The sequence below is a fragment of the Petromyzon marinus genome, chromosome 54, assembly GCF_048934315.1.
Source record: "Petromyzon marinus isolate PM22_M1 ecotype Great Lakes invasive population chromosome 54, UKy_Petmar_22M1.pri1.0, whole genome shotgun sequence".
In the NCBI taxonomy this organism is placed as follows: Eukaryota; Metazoa; Chordata; class Hyperoartia; order Petromyzontiformes; family Petromyzontidae; genus Petromyzon; species Petromyzon marinus.
This window is the reverse complement of record NC_133720.1, coordinates 8,872,767-8,890,158: the sequence shown is the minus strand read 5'-3', so window position 1 is coordinate 8,890,158 and position 17,392 is coordinate 8,872,767. Positions and strand designations below refer to the sequence as shown.

At 52.8% G+C, this 17,392-nt stretch overlaps 1 protein-coding gene across 1 annotated transcript in view; it reads left to right on the top strand.

Annotated features, from left to right (window-relative positions):
• Nucleotides 1–17,392, top strand: part of LOC116954068 (cadherin-7-like) — a 70,225-nt gene that overhangs the window by 23,887 nt on the left and 28,946 nt on the right. The window contains exons 2-3 of the mRNA XM_076052161.1: nucleotides 14,877–14,976; nucleotides 15,440–15,997. Coding sequence (XP_075908276.1) covers nucleotides 15,584–15,997 — 414 coding nt within the window. The 5' untranslated portion in view covers nucleotides 14,877–14,976; nucleotides 15,440–15,583. The remainder of the gene's footprint in view (nucleotides 1–14,876; nucleotides 14,977–15,439; nucleotides 15,998–17,392) is intronic.

Below are 17,392 nucleotides of genomic sequence, written 5' to 3'. Positions count from 1 at the left end.
GTGTGAGTCTATGGGTCTCTGTACGAGTCTATGGGTCTCTGCGTGAGTCGATGAGTCTCTGTGTGAGTCTATGGGTCTCTGTGTGAGTCTATGGGTCTCTGCGTGAGTCTACGGGTCTCTGTGTCAGTCTACGGGTCTGTGTGAGTCTGTGGGTCTCTGTGTGAGTCTACGGGTCTCTGTGTGAGTATATGGGTCTCTGCGTGAGTCTATGGGTCTCTGTGTGAGGCTATGGCTCTCTGTGTGAGCCTATGGCTCTATGTGTGAAATTATAGTCCTCTGTGTGAGTGTATGGGTCTCTGTGTGAGTCTATCGTTCTCTGTGTGAGTCTATGGCTCTCTGTGTGAGTCTATGGCTCTCTGTGTGAGTCTATGGCTCTGTGTGAGTCTATGGCTCTTTGTGCGAGGTCTTTGGGTCTCTGTGCGAGTGTATGGATCTCTGTGTGAGTCTATGGCTCTCTGTGTGAGTTTATGGATCTCTGTGCAAGTCTATGGGTCTCTGTGTGAGTCTATGGGTCTCTGTGTGAGTCTATGGGTCTTTATGTGAGTCTATGGCTCTCTGTGCGAGTGTATGGTTCTCTGCGTGAATCTTTGAGTCTCTGTGTGAGTCTAGGGGTCTCTGTGTGAGTCTATGGGTCTCTGTGTGAGTCTATGGCTCTTTGTGCGAGGTCTTTGGGTCTCTGTGCGAGTTTATGGCTCTCTGTGTGAGTCTATGGTTCTCTTCGTGAGTCTATAGGTCTCTGTGTGAGTCTATGGCTCTCTGTGTGAGTCTATGGTTCTCTGTGTGAGTCGATGGGTGTCTGTGTGAGTCTATGGGTCTCTGTACGAGTCTATGGGTCTCTGCGTGAGTCGATGAGTCTCTGTGTGAGTCTATGGGTCTCTGTGTGAGTCTATGGGTCTCTGCGTGAGTCTACGGGTCTCTGTGTCAGTCTACGGGTCTGTGTGAGTCTGTGGGTCTCTGTGTGAGTCTACGGGTCTCTGTGTGAGTATATGGGTCTCTGCGTGAGTCTATGGGTCTCTGTGTGAGGCTATGGCTCTCTGTGTGAGCCTATGGCTCTATGTGTGAAATTATAGTCCTCTGTGTGAGTGTATGGGTCTCTGTGTGAGTCTATCGTTCTCTGTGTGAGTCTATGGCTCTCTGTGTGAGTCTATGGCTCTCTGTGTGAGTCTATGGCTCTGTGTGAGTCTATGGCTCTTTGTGCGAGGTCTTTGGGTCTCTGTGCGAGTGTATGGATCTCTGTGTGAGTCTATGGCTCTCTGTGTGAGTCTATGGATCTCTGTGCAAGTCTATGGGTCTCTGTGTGAGTCTATGGGTCTCTGTGTGAGTCTATGGGTCTTTATGTGAGTCTATGGCTCTCTGTGCGAGTGTATGGTTCTCTGCGTGAATCTTTGAGTCTCTGTGTGAGTCTAGGGGTCTCTGTGTGAGTCTATGGGTCTCTGTGTGAGTCTATGGCACTCTGTGTGAGTCTATGGCTCTTTGTGCAAGTCTACAGGTTCATGTGCGAGTCGATGGCTCTCTGTGTGAGTCTAAGCTCTTTGTGTCAGTCTATGGGTCTCTGTGTGAGTGTATGGCACTCTGTATGAGTCTATGGCTCTCTGTGCGATTGTATGGTTCTCTGTGTGAGTATGGCTCTATGTGTGAGTCTATGGGTCTCTGTGCTAGTCTATGGGTCTATGTGTGTGTCTATGGCACTCTGTGCGAGGTCTTTGGGCCTCTGTGCGAGTGTATGGTTCTCTGTGTGAGTCTATGGGTCTCTGTGTGAGTCGATGGGTGTCTGTGTGAATCTATGGTTCTCTGTGTGAGTCGATGGGTGTCTGTGTGAGTCTATGGGTCTCTGCGTGAGTCTACGGGTCTCTGTGTCAGTCTACGGGTCTCTGTGTGAGTCTGTGGGTCTCTGTGTGAGTCTACGGGTCTCTGTGTGAGTATATGGGTCTCTGCGTGAGTCTATGGGTCTCTGTGTGAGGCTATGGCTCTCTGTGTGAGCCTATGGCTCTATGTGTGAAATTATAGTCCTCTGTGTGAGTGTATGGGTCTCTGTGTGAGTCTATCGTTCTCTGTGTGAGTCTATGGCTCTTTGTGTGAGTCTATGGCTCTCTGTGTGAGTCTATGGCTCTGTGTGAGTCTATGGCTCTTTGTGCGAGGTCTTTGGGTCTCTGTGCGAGTGTATGGATCTCTGTGTGAGTCTATGGCTCTCTGTGTGAGTCTATGGATCTCTGTGCAAGTCTATGGGTCTCTGTGTGAGTCTATGGGTCTCTGTGTGAGTCTATGGGTCTTTATGTGAGTCTATGGCTCTCTGTGCGAGTGTATGGTTCTCTGCGTGAATCTTTGAGTCTCTGTGTGAGTCTAGGGGTCTCTGTGTGAGTCTATGGGTCTCTGTGTGAGTGTATGGCACTCTGTATGAGTCTATGGCTCTCTGTGCGATTGTATGGTTCTCTGTGTGAGTATGGCTCTATGTGTGAGTCTATGGGTCTCTGTGCTAGTCTATGGGTCTATGTGTGTGTCTATGGCACTCTGTGCGAGGTCTTTGGGCCTCTGTGCGAGTGTATGGTTCTCTGTGTGAGTCTATGGGTCTCTGTGTGAGTCGATGGGTGTCTGTGTGAATCTATGGTTCTCTGTGTGAGTCGATGGGTGTCTGTGTGAGTCTATGGGTCTCTGTACGAGTCTATGGGTCTCTGCATGAGTCGATGAGTCTCTGTGTGAGTCTATGGGTCTCTGTGTGAGTCTATGGGTCTCTCCTTGAGTCTACGGGTCTCTGTGTGAGTCTATGGGTCTCTGTGTGAGTCTATGGGTCTCTGTGTGAGTCTATGGGTCTCTATGTGAGTTTATGGGTCTCTGTGTGAGTCTATGGGTCTCTGTGTGAGTCTGTGGGTCTCTATGTGAGTCTATGGGTCTCTGCGTGAGTCTATGTGTCTCTATGTGAGTCTATGGGTCTCTTTGTGAGTCTATGGGCCTCTGTGTGAGTCTGTAGGTCTCTGTGTGAGTCTATGGGTCTCTGTGTGAGTCTATTGGTCTCTGTGTGAGTCTGTGGGTCTCTATGTGAGTCTATGGGTCTCTGCGTGAGTTTATGGGTCTCTATGTGAGTCTATGGGTCTCTGTGTGAGTGTATGGGTCTCTGCGTGAGTCTACACGTCTCTATGTGAGTCTAAGAGTCTCTGTGTGAGTCTGTGGGTCTCTGTGTGAGTCTATGGGTCTCTGCGTGAGTCAATGGGTCTCTGCGTTAGTCTACGGGTCTCTGTGTGAGTCTATGGGTCTCTGTGTGAGTCTATGGGTCTCTGTGTGAGTCTGTGGGTCTCTCTGTGAGTCTATGGGTCTCTGCTTGAGTCTATGGGTCTCTGCGTGAGTCTATGGGTCTCTGTGTGAGTCTACACATCTCTATGTGAGTCTATGGGTCTCTGTGTGAGTCTGTCGGTCTCTGTGTGAGTCTATTGGTCTCTGTATGAGTCTACGGGTCTCTGTGTGAGTCTATGGGTCTCTGTGTGAGTCTATGGGTCTCTGTGTGAGTCTATGGGTCTCTGTGAGTATGTGGGTCTCTGTGTGAGTCTATGGGTCTCTGCGTGAGTCTATGGGTCTCTATGTGAGTCTATGGGTCTCTGTGTTAGTCTGTCGGTCTCTGTGTGAGTCTATGGGTCTCTGTGTGAGTCTATGGGTCTCTGTGTGAGTCTGTGGGTCTCTATGTGAGTCTATGGGTCTCTGCGTGAGTCTATGGGTCTCTATGTGAGTTTATGGGTCTCTGTGTGAGTCTATGGGTCTCTGTGTGAGTCTGTGGGTCTCTATGTGAGTCTATGGGTCTCTGCGTGAGTCTATGGATCTCTATGTGAGTCTATGGGTCTCTTTGTGAGTCTATGGGTCTCTGTGTGAGTCTGTCGGTCTCTGTGTGAGTCTATGGGTCTCTGTGTGAGTCTGTCGGTCTCTGTGTGAGTCTGTGCGTCTCTACTTGGCATTGCCGCCTATCGGGGCGGATAACACCACCACCACCCCCACCACCACCCCCACCACCACCCCCACCACCACCACCACCCCCACCACCACCCCCACCACCACCCCCACCACCACCACCACCACAACAACACCAACACAGAGAGAGAGAGAGGGGGGGAGTAGCCCCGGGAGTGCCCAAGGCGGGCTCAGGCCACTGCTGCTGCTGCTGCCGCAGAGGGGGGCTGATCCCCCTCCTCCCCCACTTCTAATTCCACCAGAACCCTGCCCGGTCCTTTCAACTCCGTCTCGTTCCTGCAGCCACCCCGCCCCCCCCCCCCCCCCCAAAGCCCCGACCCCCCACTCCCAAGCAGCCTCCCCACTGCTCTCATTCTACCCCCCCCCCCTCGTGAGCCGCCCCCTCTCGGCCAATGCATCTCTCACTACCCCCCACCTCACTACCCCCCACCTCACTACCCCCCACCTCACTACCCCCCACCTCACTACCCCCCACCTCACTACTCCCCACCTCACTACCCCCCCACCTCACTATCTGTGTTCACCTGTGTGTGTGTTCACCTGTGTGTGTGTTCACCTGTGTGTGTGTTCACCTGTGTGTTCACCTGTGTGTGTGTTCACCTGTGTGTGTTCACCTGTGTGTGTGTTCACCTGTGTGTGTGTTCACCTGTGTGTTCACCTGTGTGTGTGTTCACCTGTGTGTGTTCACCTGTGTGTTCACCTGTGTGTGTGTTCACCTGTGTGTGTTCACCTGTGTGTGCGACAATGTAGTGGTTAGTGCGCTGCCCTACGAACCTGGCGACCCGAGTTCGATTCCTGCTCACGGATAACACGAGTGATGATTATTTGAACCGGTTCTGGGCCTCCCCTAGGTCTATTCAGCCTCAAACGTGTACCCGGTGTTATGTGTAAAAAAACACATTCCCACTAGGGAGACAAAGGCGGCCGGGCGTGGTGCTGGCCACTCACCCCCTCGTGTGCCGTGCCGGCCTTCATAGGTGCTCGCTAACAGCACTTGCCTCAACAGTGTGTTAAGGCTATCCGGGGGAACTTAGTCTTTGTTCACTTGTGCGTCCCTCAACCTACCCGGCCCTCACCCCCCCCCCCCCTCTCTGTGTGGTCAGCGGAGAGCGGTGGCGCTGCGATTAGCACGCTGCGCCAAGAAACTGGCGACCCGAGCTCGATTCCCGCTGAGTTCACCTTCAGTGACTCATTGTTACGGGCCTCCACTCGGTCGACTCAGCCTTACAATGCATATCTAAGGCAGTGTGTATAAAACATGATCACTGGGGAGACAAAGGCGACTGGGAGTGGGGTGTTAGCGATCCACCCCCTCCCCTCGTGTGTATCGTGTTGGCATTCATCGATTCTCGCGAACAGAACTTAGCCCAACAGTCTGTTCAGGCTCCACGGGGGATTTGAGTTGTGTGAGTGATTGAGTGCGTGTGTTTAAGGCCATCGCATACCGAAACAGCTTTTGTTTGGCCGCATAGAGGGGGCTAAACGGGCACGGCATGGGCTAGAGAAGAGATGGAGTAACGTGGTACAGGAGGACGTGGAGCTGAGTGGACTTGCCGTGAAGGACGCTACTGGGCAGTTGGAGGCAGTCGCCCTCCAACAACAACGGAGGGCGGAGGAGCGACGCTCACAACAACGATCGGAGCGCCGGGTGGCTAAAGCACAGCAGGTTGGCACAGTAGGGGGCACAGGTGGTGCATCAGCCAGTCGTCTCAGTCAGTCGACCCGTGGCACCTGGGTCTGCCCGTGACCTCCTGCCAGGGGGCGTTCGACACTTCACGTGGCCTCAAGGTGCACATGGCCTGGCACAAGCGTCGTGGTGACGTCACCACCACTTAGTGGCGAATGGCGGTTGTTGTGTACACGTGCGTGTGTGCACGGTAGCTTAGCAGTTAGCGCACCGCGCTACGAATTTGGCGACCCGAGTTCGATTCCCTCTCACAGCACTCGTCCTGGGGCTCCCCTAGGTCGACTCAGCATCAAATGAGTGCCTGGTGCGGTGTGTAAACGTCGCCACTTGGGGGACAGAGGCGGCCACGTGTGCGTGGTCCTGACCACACCTCCACCACCTCCTCCTCCTCCTCGTGTGCTACAGTGCCGGCCTCCTTAGGTGCTGCTACTCGCTCACAGCACTTGCCCCAGCAGCCTGCCCAAGGTTTACGGGGGATCTTTGTCTTTGTGTACAGAGCTGCATGTGGACACCACAGAACCACCACCATCGTCATCAGCAGCAGCTTGTCGCCTTTACTCATCCGTGTCTCCACCGGGACCCGTGTTGAGCAGGGAGAGCCCTTACCAGTCCACACAGGGGGCGGGTTCACCTGCTGAGCCAGACTCCGCTGCTGATGAGATACTGCGTGTTGAAACCAGTCCACACTTTGTTTTGCTCGTACTGAATCAATGCTGCTGAAGTTATTCACTTGACGAAGGCCGTGCGCGTGTGGCTGCTGGGATGGGTAAGAAACTATGTGTGTGTGTAAGAAACTGTGTGTGTGTAAGAAACTGTGTGTGTAAGAAACTGTGTGTGTGTGTAAGAAACTGTGTGTGTATAAGAAGCTGTGTGTGTAAGAAACTGTGTGTGTAAGAAACTGTGTGTGTGTAAGAAACTGTGTGTGTGTAAGAAACTGTGTGTGTAAGAAACTGTGTGTGTAAGAAACTGTGTGTGTGTAAGAAACTGTGTGTGTAAGAAACTGTGCGTGTGTAAGAAACTGTGTGTGTGTAAGAAACTGTGCGTGTGTAAGAAACTGTGTGTGTGTAAGAAACTATGTGTGTGTGTAAGAAACTGTGTGTGTGTGTAAGAAACTGTGTGTGTATAGTGTACTGATACCTATTTATTATGCGGAGAGACGGGCATTAGAAGGAGGCTTCTCTGCTGACCTGTTGGCTTATACTGGACAGTAGTGTACTCTATGACGGGGCCACGTGGGGTGGTGAGTCGCAGGGTGAGCGGAGGGTGCGTGGAGGAGCAGTGGATGGTTGGTGGGTGGAGTTGTGGTGGGTGGATGGTTGGTGGGTGGATGGTTGGTGGGTGGAGTTGTGATGGGTAGAGTTGTGGTGGATGGAGTTGTGGTGTTGTGGTGGGAGGAGCGGTGGGTGAGTGCAGGAGTTGGAGGGTGGGAGGCTGTGATTGTGTCGGAGGGGAGCCGTAGGGGGCTTGAGGAATTTGGGGGGCTGGAGAGGTTGTGGGGGGAGGGCTGTCTAATTGGGTAATGGAGTTGTGAGTCCCCCCTCCCCCTCCCCTATTGTTCTCCCAGCCTGAGTGGTGCAGCAGCGAGCGCCTCAACGAGTCTAGTGGGGAGTGCTATGGAGGAGTGGTGGCGCAGTGGTTAGCGTATCCAACCTCGAACCTGGCGACCCGAGTTTCTATTCCTGCTCATGGCCAACAACAGTGCCGGCCTTAATAGGTGCTCACTAACAGCACTTTCCTCAACAGCCTGTGTAGGCCACCGCATGCATCGCTCTCTCTATCTCTATCTCTCTTTATACATCTCTCTCGGTACTCTCGGCCGTGTGGCTCAGCCGAGGCTCCCCAGGGGCACCGCTCTCTGTGTGCGTTCTGCGGTGCCAGGGGAGATCTGGGCCCCACCACGACTTGGGGCGTCCGCGGCTTTTGGGGTCCATTTTCACGAGACTGGAGGTGCCTTTTTACAAAAGCAGTTCCATTCATGGGGGGTGCCTTGCCTGGCTAATAAGCGCCACGATCTTGCCAACTTCGTCTGTGCCCAAGCAAAGGTGGCAAGTTTACAAGAGCGGGAGAACGGTGCCGCGAGGCGACGGCCGCTCCGCAGTGCCGGTGTTGAGGGACCTGGCTCGAGGCACGGCTCCGGCTGGAGCACGCGAGCCACTCCCGTGCCGGTGACGCGCTCCGTGTGGTCTCTGGACGGGGGGCGGTGGCCGTGCCCTCTGCACCAGCGACAACGGCGTTCTACATTTTTAACGAGCCGATTCGTGGAGCGTGGCGTGCGTGACCACGTGGTGTTTGTGTTGTGCGTGGCGCGTGACGCGCGTGTGACGTGGGTCGTGTGTTGTGACGTGGACACGTGATGCTCGACTCGACGTGGTCTGTATCGAAATCGACTCCAATGCTTTTGCTGCTGGCAGCAATAAAAGTGGTTTGAAAGTCAAAAGTCTCCCTCTGTCTAACTCTCTCCCTCTCTATCTCTCTATTTCTCTCTAACTCGATATTTATCTCTCTATCTCTCTAACTCTATATCTCTCTCTCTATAACTCTCTCTAACTCGATATCTATCTCTCTCTAACTCAATATCTATCTCTATCTCTCTAACTCTCTCTCTATCTCTCTCATTGCGACCGCCCCTCAGTGTAAACAAATGTACAAGTCTCCCGTAGCCAAACGCTGCGGTGACCTCCAGTGGAGGTTGGCACACTGCACGTTGCCATCGGCCGTGTGGCTCAGCCGAATTTCGCCGGGGGTAACAGACTTGGTGCATTTCCTGCGGTGCCAGGGAGGATCTGCCCCACCGGTACTTACACGGCCAGCGGCTCAAACCAATGTTCCGCCTTTTGGGGGACATCTTCAGGAAACTGGGGGTACCCTTCTACAACAGCAGCTTCGTATATGGGGTGGTGCCTCACCTGGCTAACAAGCGCCATGACCTCGCCAACTTCGCCTGTGCTCAGGCGAAGATGGCGGTGTACAGAACGAGGAGAAAGACGCTGCAAGGTGACACTGATGGCTGCTCCGTGCTTCCAGTGTTCAGAGGCCTGCTTAAGGCGCGGCTCCGGCTGGAGCACGCATACCACACACGTGTCGGTGATGTGCAGCGCGTCTTCTTTGAATGCTGGGGAGCCGGACAAGCCCCTCTCTGTACTAGCGTGGACGGCACCCCTCGTGTTCACCTTCTGAAGCGCTCGCTCCTCACCGTGGCGTGCGCGAATGACCACTACAACCACGTGACTTTTCTTTCATGTTGTGCGCGGTGCTTTTTAGTGCCACAGCGCGTGGATTTGTAACGTTTATTTTCATTTGTGTTGCTGGTGACTTTGTGTGTTTCATATCGAGATCGCCTCCAGTGCTGTTGCTGCTGGCGGCAATAAAAGTTGTTTAAAAGTCATGAAGTCTAACTCTCTCTTTAACTCACTATCTCTCTCTATGTCTCTCTAACTCTCTCTCTATCTCTCTCTAACGCTCTCTCTAACTCTCTCTCTATCTCTAACTCTATATGTATCTCTCTATAATTCTCTCTAACTCTCTCTTTAACTCTCTATCTCTCTCTAACTCTCTCTCTATCTCTAACTCGATATATACCTCTATCTCTCTCTAACTCTCTAACTCTCTCTCTAACGCTCTCTATCTCTCTCTAACTCTCCCTCTATCTCTAACTCAATATCTACCTCTATCTCTCTCTCTAACTCTCTTTCTCTAACTCTCTCTCTAACGCTCTCTATCTCTCTCTCTATGTCTCTCTAACTCTCTCTCTATCTCTCTATATATCTCTCTCTAACGCTCTCTCTCTAACTCTCACTCTATCTCTAAGTCTCTCTATCTCTCGACGCGTTGACATTTTCTAACTCAGCCAGTCTCAATCACGGAGCGGCCCAACTCCGGGCTCAGCCACTAGGGAAGAAAATTTGGAAGAGAGGCAACAGGCCCACAGATTGATCCGCCGCAAGGTGGGCGCGGGGGGTAGTGGGGTGTGGGGTAATTCGTGGAGAAAGATAGGGGACAGAGGGAGAGTAATCCGTACTGAATGCAATAATCAGACGCGCATCGATTCGGACCACGTCCGGACAGCAAGCACAAGAGACACAACTCCATGTTGCTCGTGTGGCTCTGACCAGGGGCCATTGACCGAAACGTCGACTTTTGTTTCCCTTCAAGGTCACACACAGACGGCGTTGTTCTTGACTGTGTTGAGTTTTTATTTTACGTTCTATAACTTGTGTTAACCTGTGCGTGTTCACCTGTGTGTGTATTCATCTGAATACGTGTTCACCTGTGTGTACGGAACGTGCACACCCCCCCCCCCCCTCAACTAATGGAACATCTGCGCTGGTTACAAACATTCAGGCTGGCCTGCCGACGATCCATGCTGGGTTTAACCAGGCTGGGTTTAACCAGGCTGGATTGTTTGAGGAGCTCCCAAATCCTTGAGAGATCTGGACACAGTCCCATCGGTGAGCTCCTCCGACAGGCGAGGGTGCGTTGGCTGGGTTACATAGCCCGCATGTTCAGCCACCGCATGCCCAAGCAGCTTCTGTTTGGCCGAATAGAGGGGCCTAAACGGGCACAGCACGGGCTGCATAGCTGAGTGGACTTGCCGACGACTGGTACCAGCGGTGTCAAGATCGGCCTCTGTGGAGGAGGCTCGTAAAGGACGCTGCTGCTGCTCCTGGGCAGTTGGAGGCAGTCGCCCTCCAACAACAACGGAGGGCCGAGGAGCGACGCTCACAACAACGAGCGGAGCGCCGGGTGGCTAAAACGCAGCAAGTTAGCACAGTTGGAGTCACAGCTGGTGCATCTATCAGTCATCTCAGTCAGTCAACGGATGGCACCTGAGTCTGTCACGTGACCACCTGCCAGCATCCCTTCAACGCGTCACGTGGCCTTAAAGGGCACGTAGCCTGGCACAAGCGCCGTGGTGACGTCACCGCCACTTAGTAGCGAATGTTGTTGTGTGCTCAGGTGTCTGCCTGTGTTCACCTGTGTGTGTGTGATTGTGTTCCGTGTGTGTGTGTGTTCACCTGTGTGTGTGTTCACCTGTGTGTGTGTGAGATGCAGTGAGTCGGTGACCTCATTCTGAGAAGGGCTGGGAATGTTCGAGCGGCCCGAAGGGTGGGGGGGAGTCGGGGGAAGGGAGGGGGGGAGTCGGGGGAAGGGAGGGGTAGTGGGGAATGGGGGGATAAAACCCGAGAGCCACAGGGAGGGAGAGAGGAGCGATCGAGAACGACTGCAGTGGGACTTGAGTGAGAAGTGGTGGTGAAGGGGAGGGGTGCTGGACGTGGTGGTGCTGGTGAAGAGCGGTGGTGCAACGGTTAGCGCGCTGCGCTACGAACCTGGAGAGCCGAGTTCGATTCCCGCTCACGACCAACATCGGTGACGATTATGTGAATCGGCCCTGAGCCTTTCCTAGGTCGAGCCAGCCTCAAATGAGTACCTGGTGAGATGCGTCAACATCGTCACCGGGGATACAAAGGCGGTGGGGCGTGGTGCTGGCCACAAACCCCCTCGTTTGCCGTGGCGTCCTTCATAGGCGCTGCTCACTAACAACACTTGCCCCGACAGTCTGTTACAGGCTGGTGGTAATGCTTGTGGAGGTTCTGGTGGTGGTGGATGTTGTAGGGGAGATCGTGGAGGTGGTGGACGTAGTGGGGGTGCTGGTGGTGGAGGTTGTGGTTCTGGTTGTGGATGTTAGGGGTTGTGGTGGTGGATGTGGTGGTGATGGAGGTGGTGGCCGCTCTTGTTGTTGTTCGGGGCCTGACTGGCCCCACTCACCGGCGTGGAGCATGGCCCGTGATGGTGATGACTCACGTGATGGTGATGATGGTGATGACTCTCGTGATGGTGATGACTCACGTGATGACTCTCGTGATGGTGATGACTCACGTGATGACTCTCGTGATGATGACTCACGTGATGATGATGACTCTCGTGATGGTGATGACTCACGTGATGGTGATGATGATGACTCTCGTGATGGTGATGACTCACGTGATGGTGATGATGATGACTCTCGTGATGGTGATAACTCTCGTGATGATGATGACTCTCGTGATGATGACTCTCCTGATGGTGATGATGATGGTGATGACTCTCGTGATGATGATGACTCTCGTGATGGTGATGACTCACGTGATGGTGATGATGATGACTCTCGTGATGGTGATGACTCTCGTGATGGTGATGGTGATGACTCTCGTGATGGTGATGACTCTCGTGATGGTGATGATGATGACTCTCGTGATGGTGATGACTCTCGTGATGGTGATGGTGATGACTCTCGTGATGATGATGATGACTCTCGTGATGATGATGACTCTCGTGATGGTGATGACTCTCGTGATGGTGATGACTCGTGATGATGATGATGACTCTCGTGATGGTGATGACTCTCGTGATGGTGATGATGATGACTCTCGTGATGGTGATGACTCGTGATGATGATGATGATGATGACTCTCGTGATGGTGATGACTCACGTGATGGTGATGATGATGACTCTCGTCATGGTGATGACTCTCGTGATGGTGATGACTCTCGTGATAGTGATGATGATGATGACTCTCGTGATGGTGATGACTCTCGTGATAGTGATGATGATGACTCTCGTGATGATGATGACTCTCGTGATGATGATGACTCTCGTGATGATGATGATGACTCTCGTGATGGTGATGATGATGACTCTCGTGATGGTGATGATGATGATGACTCTCGTGATGATGATGACTCTCGTGATGGTGATGATGATGACTCTCGTGATGATGATGACTCTCGTGATGATGATGACTCTCGTGATAGTGATGATGATGACTCTCGTGATGGTGATGACTCTCCTGATGGTGATGACTCTCGTGATGGTGATGGTGATGACTCTCGTGATGATGATGATGACTCTCGTGATGGTGATGACTCACGTGATGGTGATGATGATGACTCTCGTGATGGTGATGACTCGTGATGATGATGATGACTCTCGTGATGATGATGACTCTCGTGATGGTGATGATGATGACTCTCGTGATGGTGATGATGATGACTCTCGTGATGGTGATGATGATGACTCTCGTAATGGTGATGACTCTCGTGATGATGATGACTCTCGTGATGATGATGATGACTCTCGTGATGATGATGATGATGACTCTCGTGATGATGATGACTCTCGTGATAGTGATGATGATGACTCTCGTGATAGTGATGACTCTCGTGATGGTGATGATGATTACTCTCGTGATGGTGATGACTCTCGTGATGGTGATGATGATGACTCTCGTGATGATGATGACTCTCGTGATGATGATGACTCTCGTGATAGTGATGATGATGACTCTCGTGATGATGACTCTCGTGATAGTGATGATGACTCTCGTGATGGTGATGACTCTCGTGATGGTGATGACTCTCGTGATGGTGATGATGATGACTCTCGTGATGATGATGACTCTCGTGATGATGACTCTCGTGATGGTGATGATGAAAGACTCTCGTGATGATGATGACTCTTGTGATGATGATGACTCTCGTGATGATGATGACTCTCGTGATAGTGATGATGATGACTCGTGATGATGATGATGACTCTCGTGATGGTGATGACTCACGTGATGGTGATGATGATGACTCTCGTCATGGTGATGACTCTCGTGATGGTGATGACTCTCGTGATAGTGATGATGATGATGACTCTCGTGATGGTGATGACTCTCGTGATAGTGATGATGATGACTCTCGTGATGATGATGACTCTCGTGATGATGATGACTCTCGTGATGATGATGATGATGACTCTCGTGATGGTGATGATGATGACTCTCGTGATGGTGATGATGATGATGACTCTCGTGATGATGATGACTCTCGTGATGGTGATGATGATGACTCTCGTAATGATGATGACTCTCGTGATGATGATGACTCTCGTGATAGTGATGATGATGACTCTCGTGATGGTGATGACTCTCCTGATGGTGATGACTCTCGTGATGGTGATGGTGATGACTCTCGTGATGATGATGATGATGACTCTCGTGATGGTGATGACTCTCGTGATGGTGATGACTCACGTGATGGTGATGATGATGACTCTCGTGATGGTGATGACTCGTGATGATGATGATGACTCTCGTGATGATGATGACTCTCGTGATGGTAATGATGATGACTCTCGTGATGGTGATGATGATGACTCTCGTGATGGTGATGATGATGACTCTCGTAATGGTGATGACTCTCGTGATGATGATGACTCTCGTGATGATGATGATGATGACTCTCGTGATGATGATGATGACTCTCGTGATGATGATGACTCTCGTGATAGTGATGATGATGACTCTCGTGATGGTGATGACTCTCCTGATGGTGATGACTCTCGTGATGGTGATGATGATGACTCTCGTGATGATGATGACTCTCGTGATGATGATGACTCTCGTGATAGTGATGATGATGACTCTCGTGATGATGACTCTCGTGATAGTGATGATGACTCTCGTGATGGTGATGACTCTCGTGATGGTGATGACTCTCGTGATGGTGATGATGATGACTCTCGTGATGATGATGACTCTCGTGATGATGACTCTCGTGATGGTGATGATGAAAGACTCTCGTGATGATGATGACTCTTGTGATGATGATGACTCTCGTGATGATGATGACTCTCGTGATAGTGATGATGATGACTCTCGTGATGGTGATGACTCTCGTGATGATGATGACTCTCGTGGTGGTGATGATGATGACTCTCGTGATGGTGATGATGATGACTCTCGTGATGGTGATGATGATGACTCTCGTGATGGTGATGACTCTCGTGATGATGATGACTCTCGTGTTGGTGATGATGATGATGACTCTCGTGATGGTGATGATGATGGTGACTCTCGTGATGGTGATGACTCTCGTGATGGTGGTTTCATGATAAAAAATATCATCGTCAACATCATAACCATGACTCAATATATGCAACGAGTCATCGTCCAATAAACCGATTACATCCTGCTCCCCCCCTCCTCATCCTTACCATCATCACAGTCAGTAATGACTGAACAAGAACACGAACCCATCACATCCAACTTAGCGTCTCCGCCAGGCTGGCCAACACAGGTTGGTGAGGGGGAGAATCAGCAGATGATTATGTATTCTCGCTGGAGGAATCCGATGAGCTACGAAGCTCTTTTTGTTCACAGATTATTGGAGGAGCAGCAATTACCCCCCCCCCCATCTGTCCGTGTCTCCACAGAAGCCGATTGGCCCCCCGCTGTGACCGTGGCGCTGCCGTTGTTGAATCCTCGCGCAGAGAGGAGGAGGAGGAGGAGAGCGCACGGAACTGGGAACCTGCGGTGAGGGGGAGGCGTGGGTGGGTCGAGAGGGGTGCAAGGGGAGGGGTCTCACCTCGCTCCCCGACTGCCCGGCGTGGCAAGTAGACTCCACGAGAGAGCGGGGGAGAGTGAGAGAGAGCGAGTTAGAGAGCGAGCGTGGGAGACTCTCTCACACCCAACCGCCATGGCTTCTCGCAAGACTCACTGAAGACACGCGCACTTAGAGCAAAAATCTCACACTGGGGCGCCTTCCGAACCTCGACCATCAGTCATCTGAGATATCATCGACCCCGACCAATCACCTCGACCATCAGTCATCTGAGATATCATCGACCCAGACCAATCACCTCGACCATCAGTCATCTGAGATATCATCGACCCCGACCAATCACCTCGACCATCAGTCATCTGAGATATCATCGACCCCGACCAATCACCTCGACCATCAATCATCTCGAGGGGGCCTTCCTCTGCCCCTCCGCAGACGAGCGAGGACCCCTCGCCGACTCCGCCGTCCACCCCCCGCCCGCAGCCCTCCCTTCCTGCCGCCTGTTGCCGGCCGCCGAACGTTTGGCAACTTTGGGTCCTTGGCGGCAATTCATCGTGCGGGAATTACGCCGACATCGTCATGTGGACCAACATCAACAACAACGTCAACAACAACGTCAACAACAACGTCAACAACAACAAGGACAACAACAGCAGCAGCCGTGCCCGTCGCTGGCTGTGGCGGGGCTCGGCTATGGGGGTCGCGGGGCTGTTCGTGATGGCAGCCGCAGGAGTCCTCCTCCAGGGGTCTCTGGCCGAGGGGCCCGGACCACAGGGGCTGGAGCTCAGAGGAGCCCCCCTCGAGTTTCGGGTTCGAGGAGGAGGTGGTGGAGGTGATGGTCGAGGCGGTGGTGGTGGAGGAGGTGATGGAGGAGGAGATGGAGGAGCAGGTGGTGGCGGTGCCGTCTTACGGCGAGCGAGGCGCAGCTGGGTATGGAACCAGTTCTTCGTACTGGAGGAGTATACCGTCACGGAGCCCGCGTCCGTGGGCAAGGTACACGCACCACACGCGCATGATGATTAGTACACAGGTCCTGCATTCCGCCCCCCCCTCACCCCCCCTCACTCACCACCCCCACCCGCGATTCGATTCACGACTCGCACCTCTTCCTCTGTGGAGTTTGTCTGGTCTCTCTTTCTCTCTCTCCCCCTGGCCTGCAGATAGTGAATGAGTGAGTGAGAGGTGAGCGTTAGGGTGAGTGTTCGTGTGTTAGACTGAGTGAGAGTGCGAGTGAATGAGTGGAGTTTGTATTCTCTCCCCCTCCGAGTTCTCCATTATCCACCTGCCAAAACTAAACCCACACACACTGTGGAACTGGCATCGGTCAAACCCACTTCCCTACTGATGCTGAAAACGTACCTGTAAACTGGTAAATTGGGAATACACAGCAGCAGTAGCAACAGCATCGCTCCCTGGCACGACCAACCTGGCAGGACCCTCTTGAGAAGGAGACCACGTGAGCCTCTCCTAGGTGACCACGTGAGGCTCTCCTAGGTGACCACATGAGGCTCTCCTAGGTGACCACGTGAGCCTCTCCTAGGTGACCACTTGAGGCTCTCCTAGGTGACCACGTGAGGCTCTCCTAGGTGACCACGTGAGGCTCTCCTAGGTGACCACGTGAGGCTGTCCTAGGTGACCACGTGAGACTATCCTAGGTGACCACGTGAGGCTCTCCAAGGTAACCACGTAAGGCTCTCCAAGGTGACCACGTGAGGTTCTCCAAGGTGACCACGTGAGGCTGTCCTAGGTGACCACGTGAGACTATTCTAGGTGACCACGTGAGACTCTCCTAAGTGACCACGTGAGGCTCTCCAAGGTGACCACGTGAGACTATCCGAGATGACCACGTGAGGATCTCCTAGGTGACCACGTGAGACTATCCTAGGTAACCACGTGAGGCTCTCCTAGGTGACCACGTGACATTCTCTTAGGTAACCACGTGAGGCTCTCCTCGGTGACCACGTGAGACTATCCGAGGTGACCACGTGAGGCTCTCCTAGGTGGCCACGTGAGACTCTCCAAGGTAACCATGTGAGGCTCTCTTCGGTGACCACGTGAGACTATCCGAGGTGACCACGTGAGGCTCTCCTAGGTGACCACGTGAGACTCTCCTAGGTGACAACGTGAGGCTCTCCAAGGTAACCACGTGAGGCTGTCCTAGGTGACCACGTGAGGCTCTCCAAGGTGACCACGTTAGGTTCTCCAAGGTGACCACGTGAGGCTGTCCTAGGTGACCACGTGAGACTATCCTAGGTAACCACGTGAGACTATCCTAGGTAACCACGTGAGGCTCTCCTCGGTGACCACGTGAGACTATCCGAGGTAACCACGTGAGGCTCTCCTCGGTGACCATGTGAGACTATTCTAGGTGACCACGTGAGACTCTCC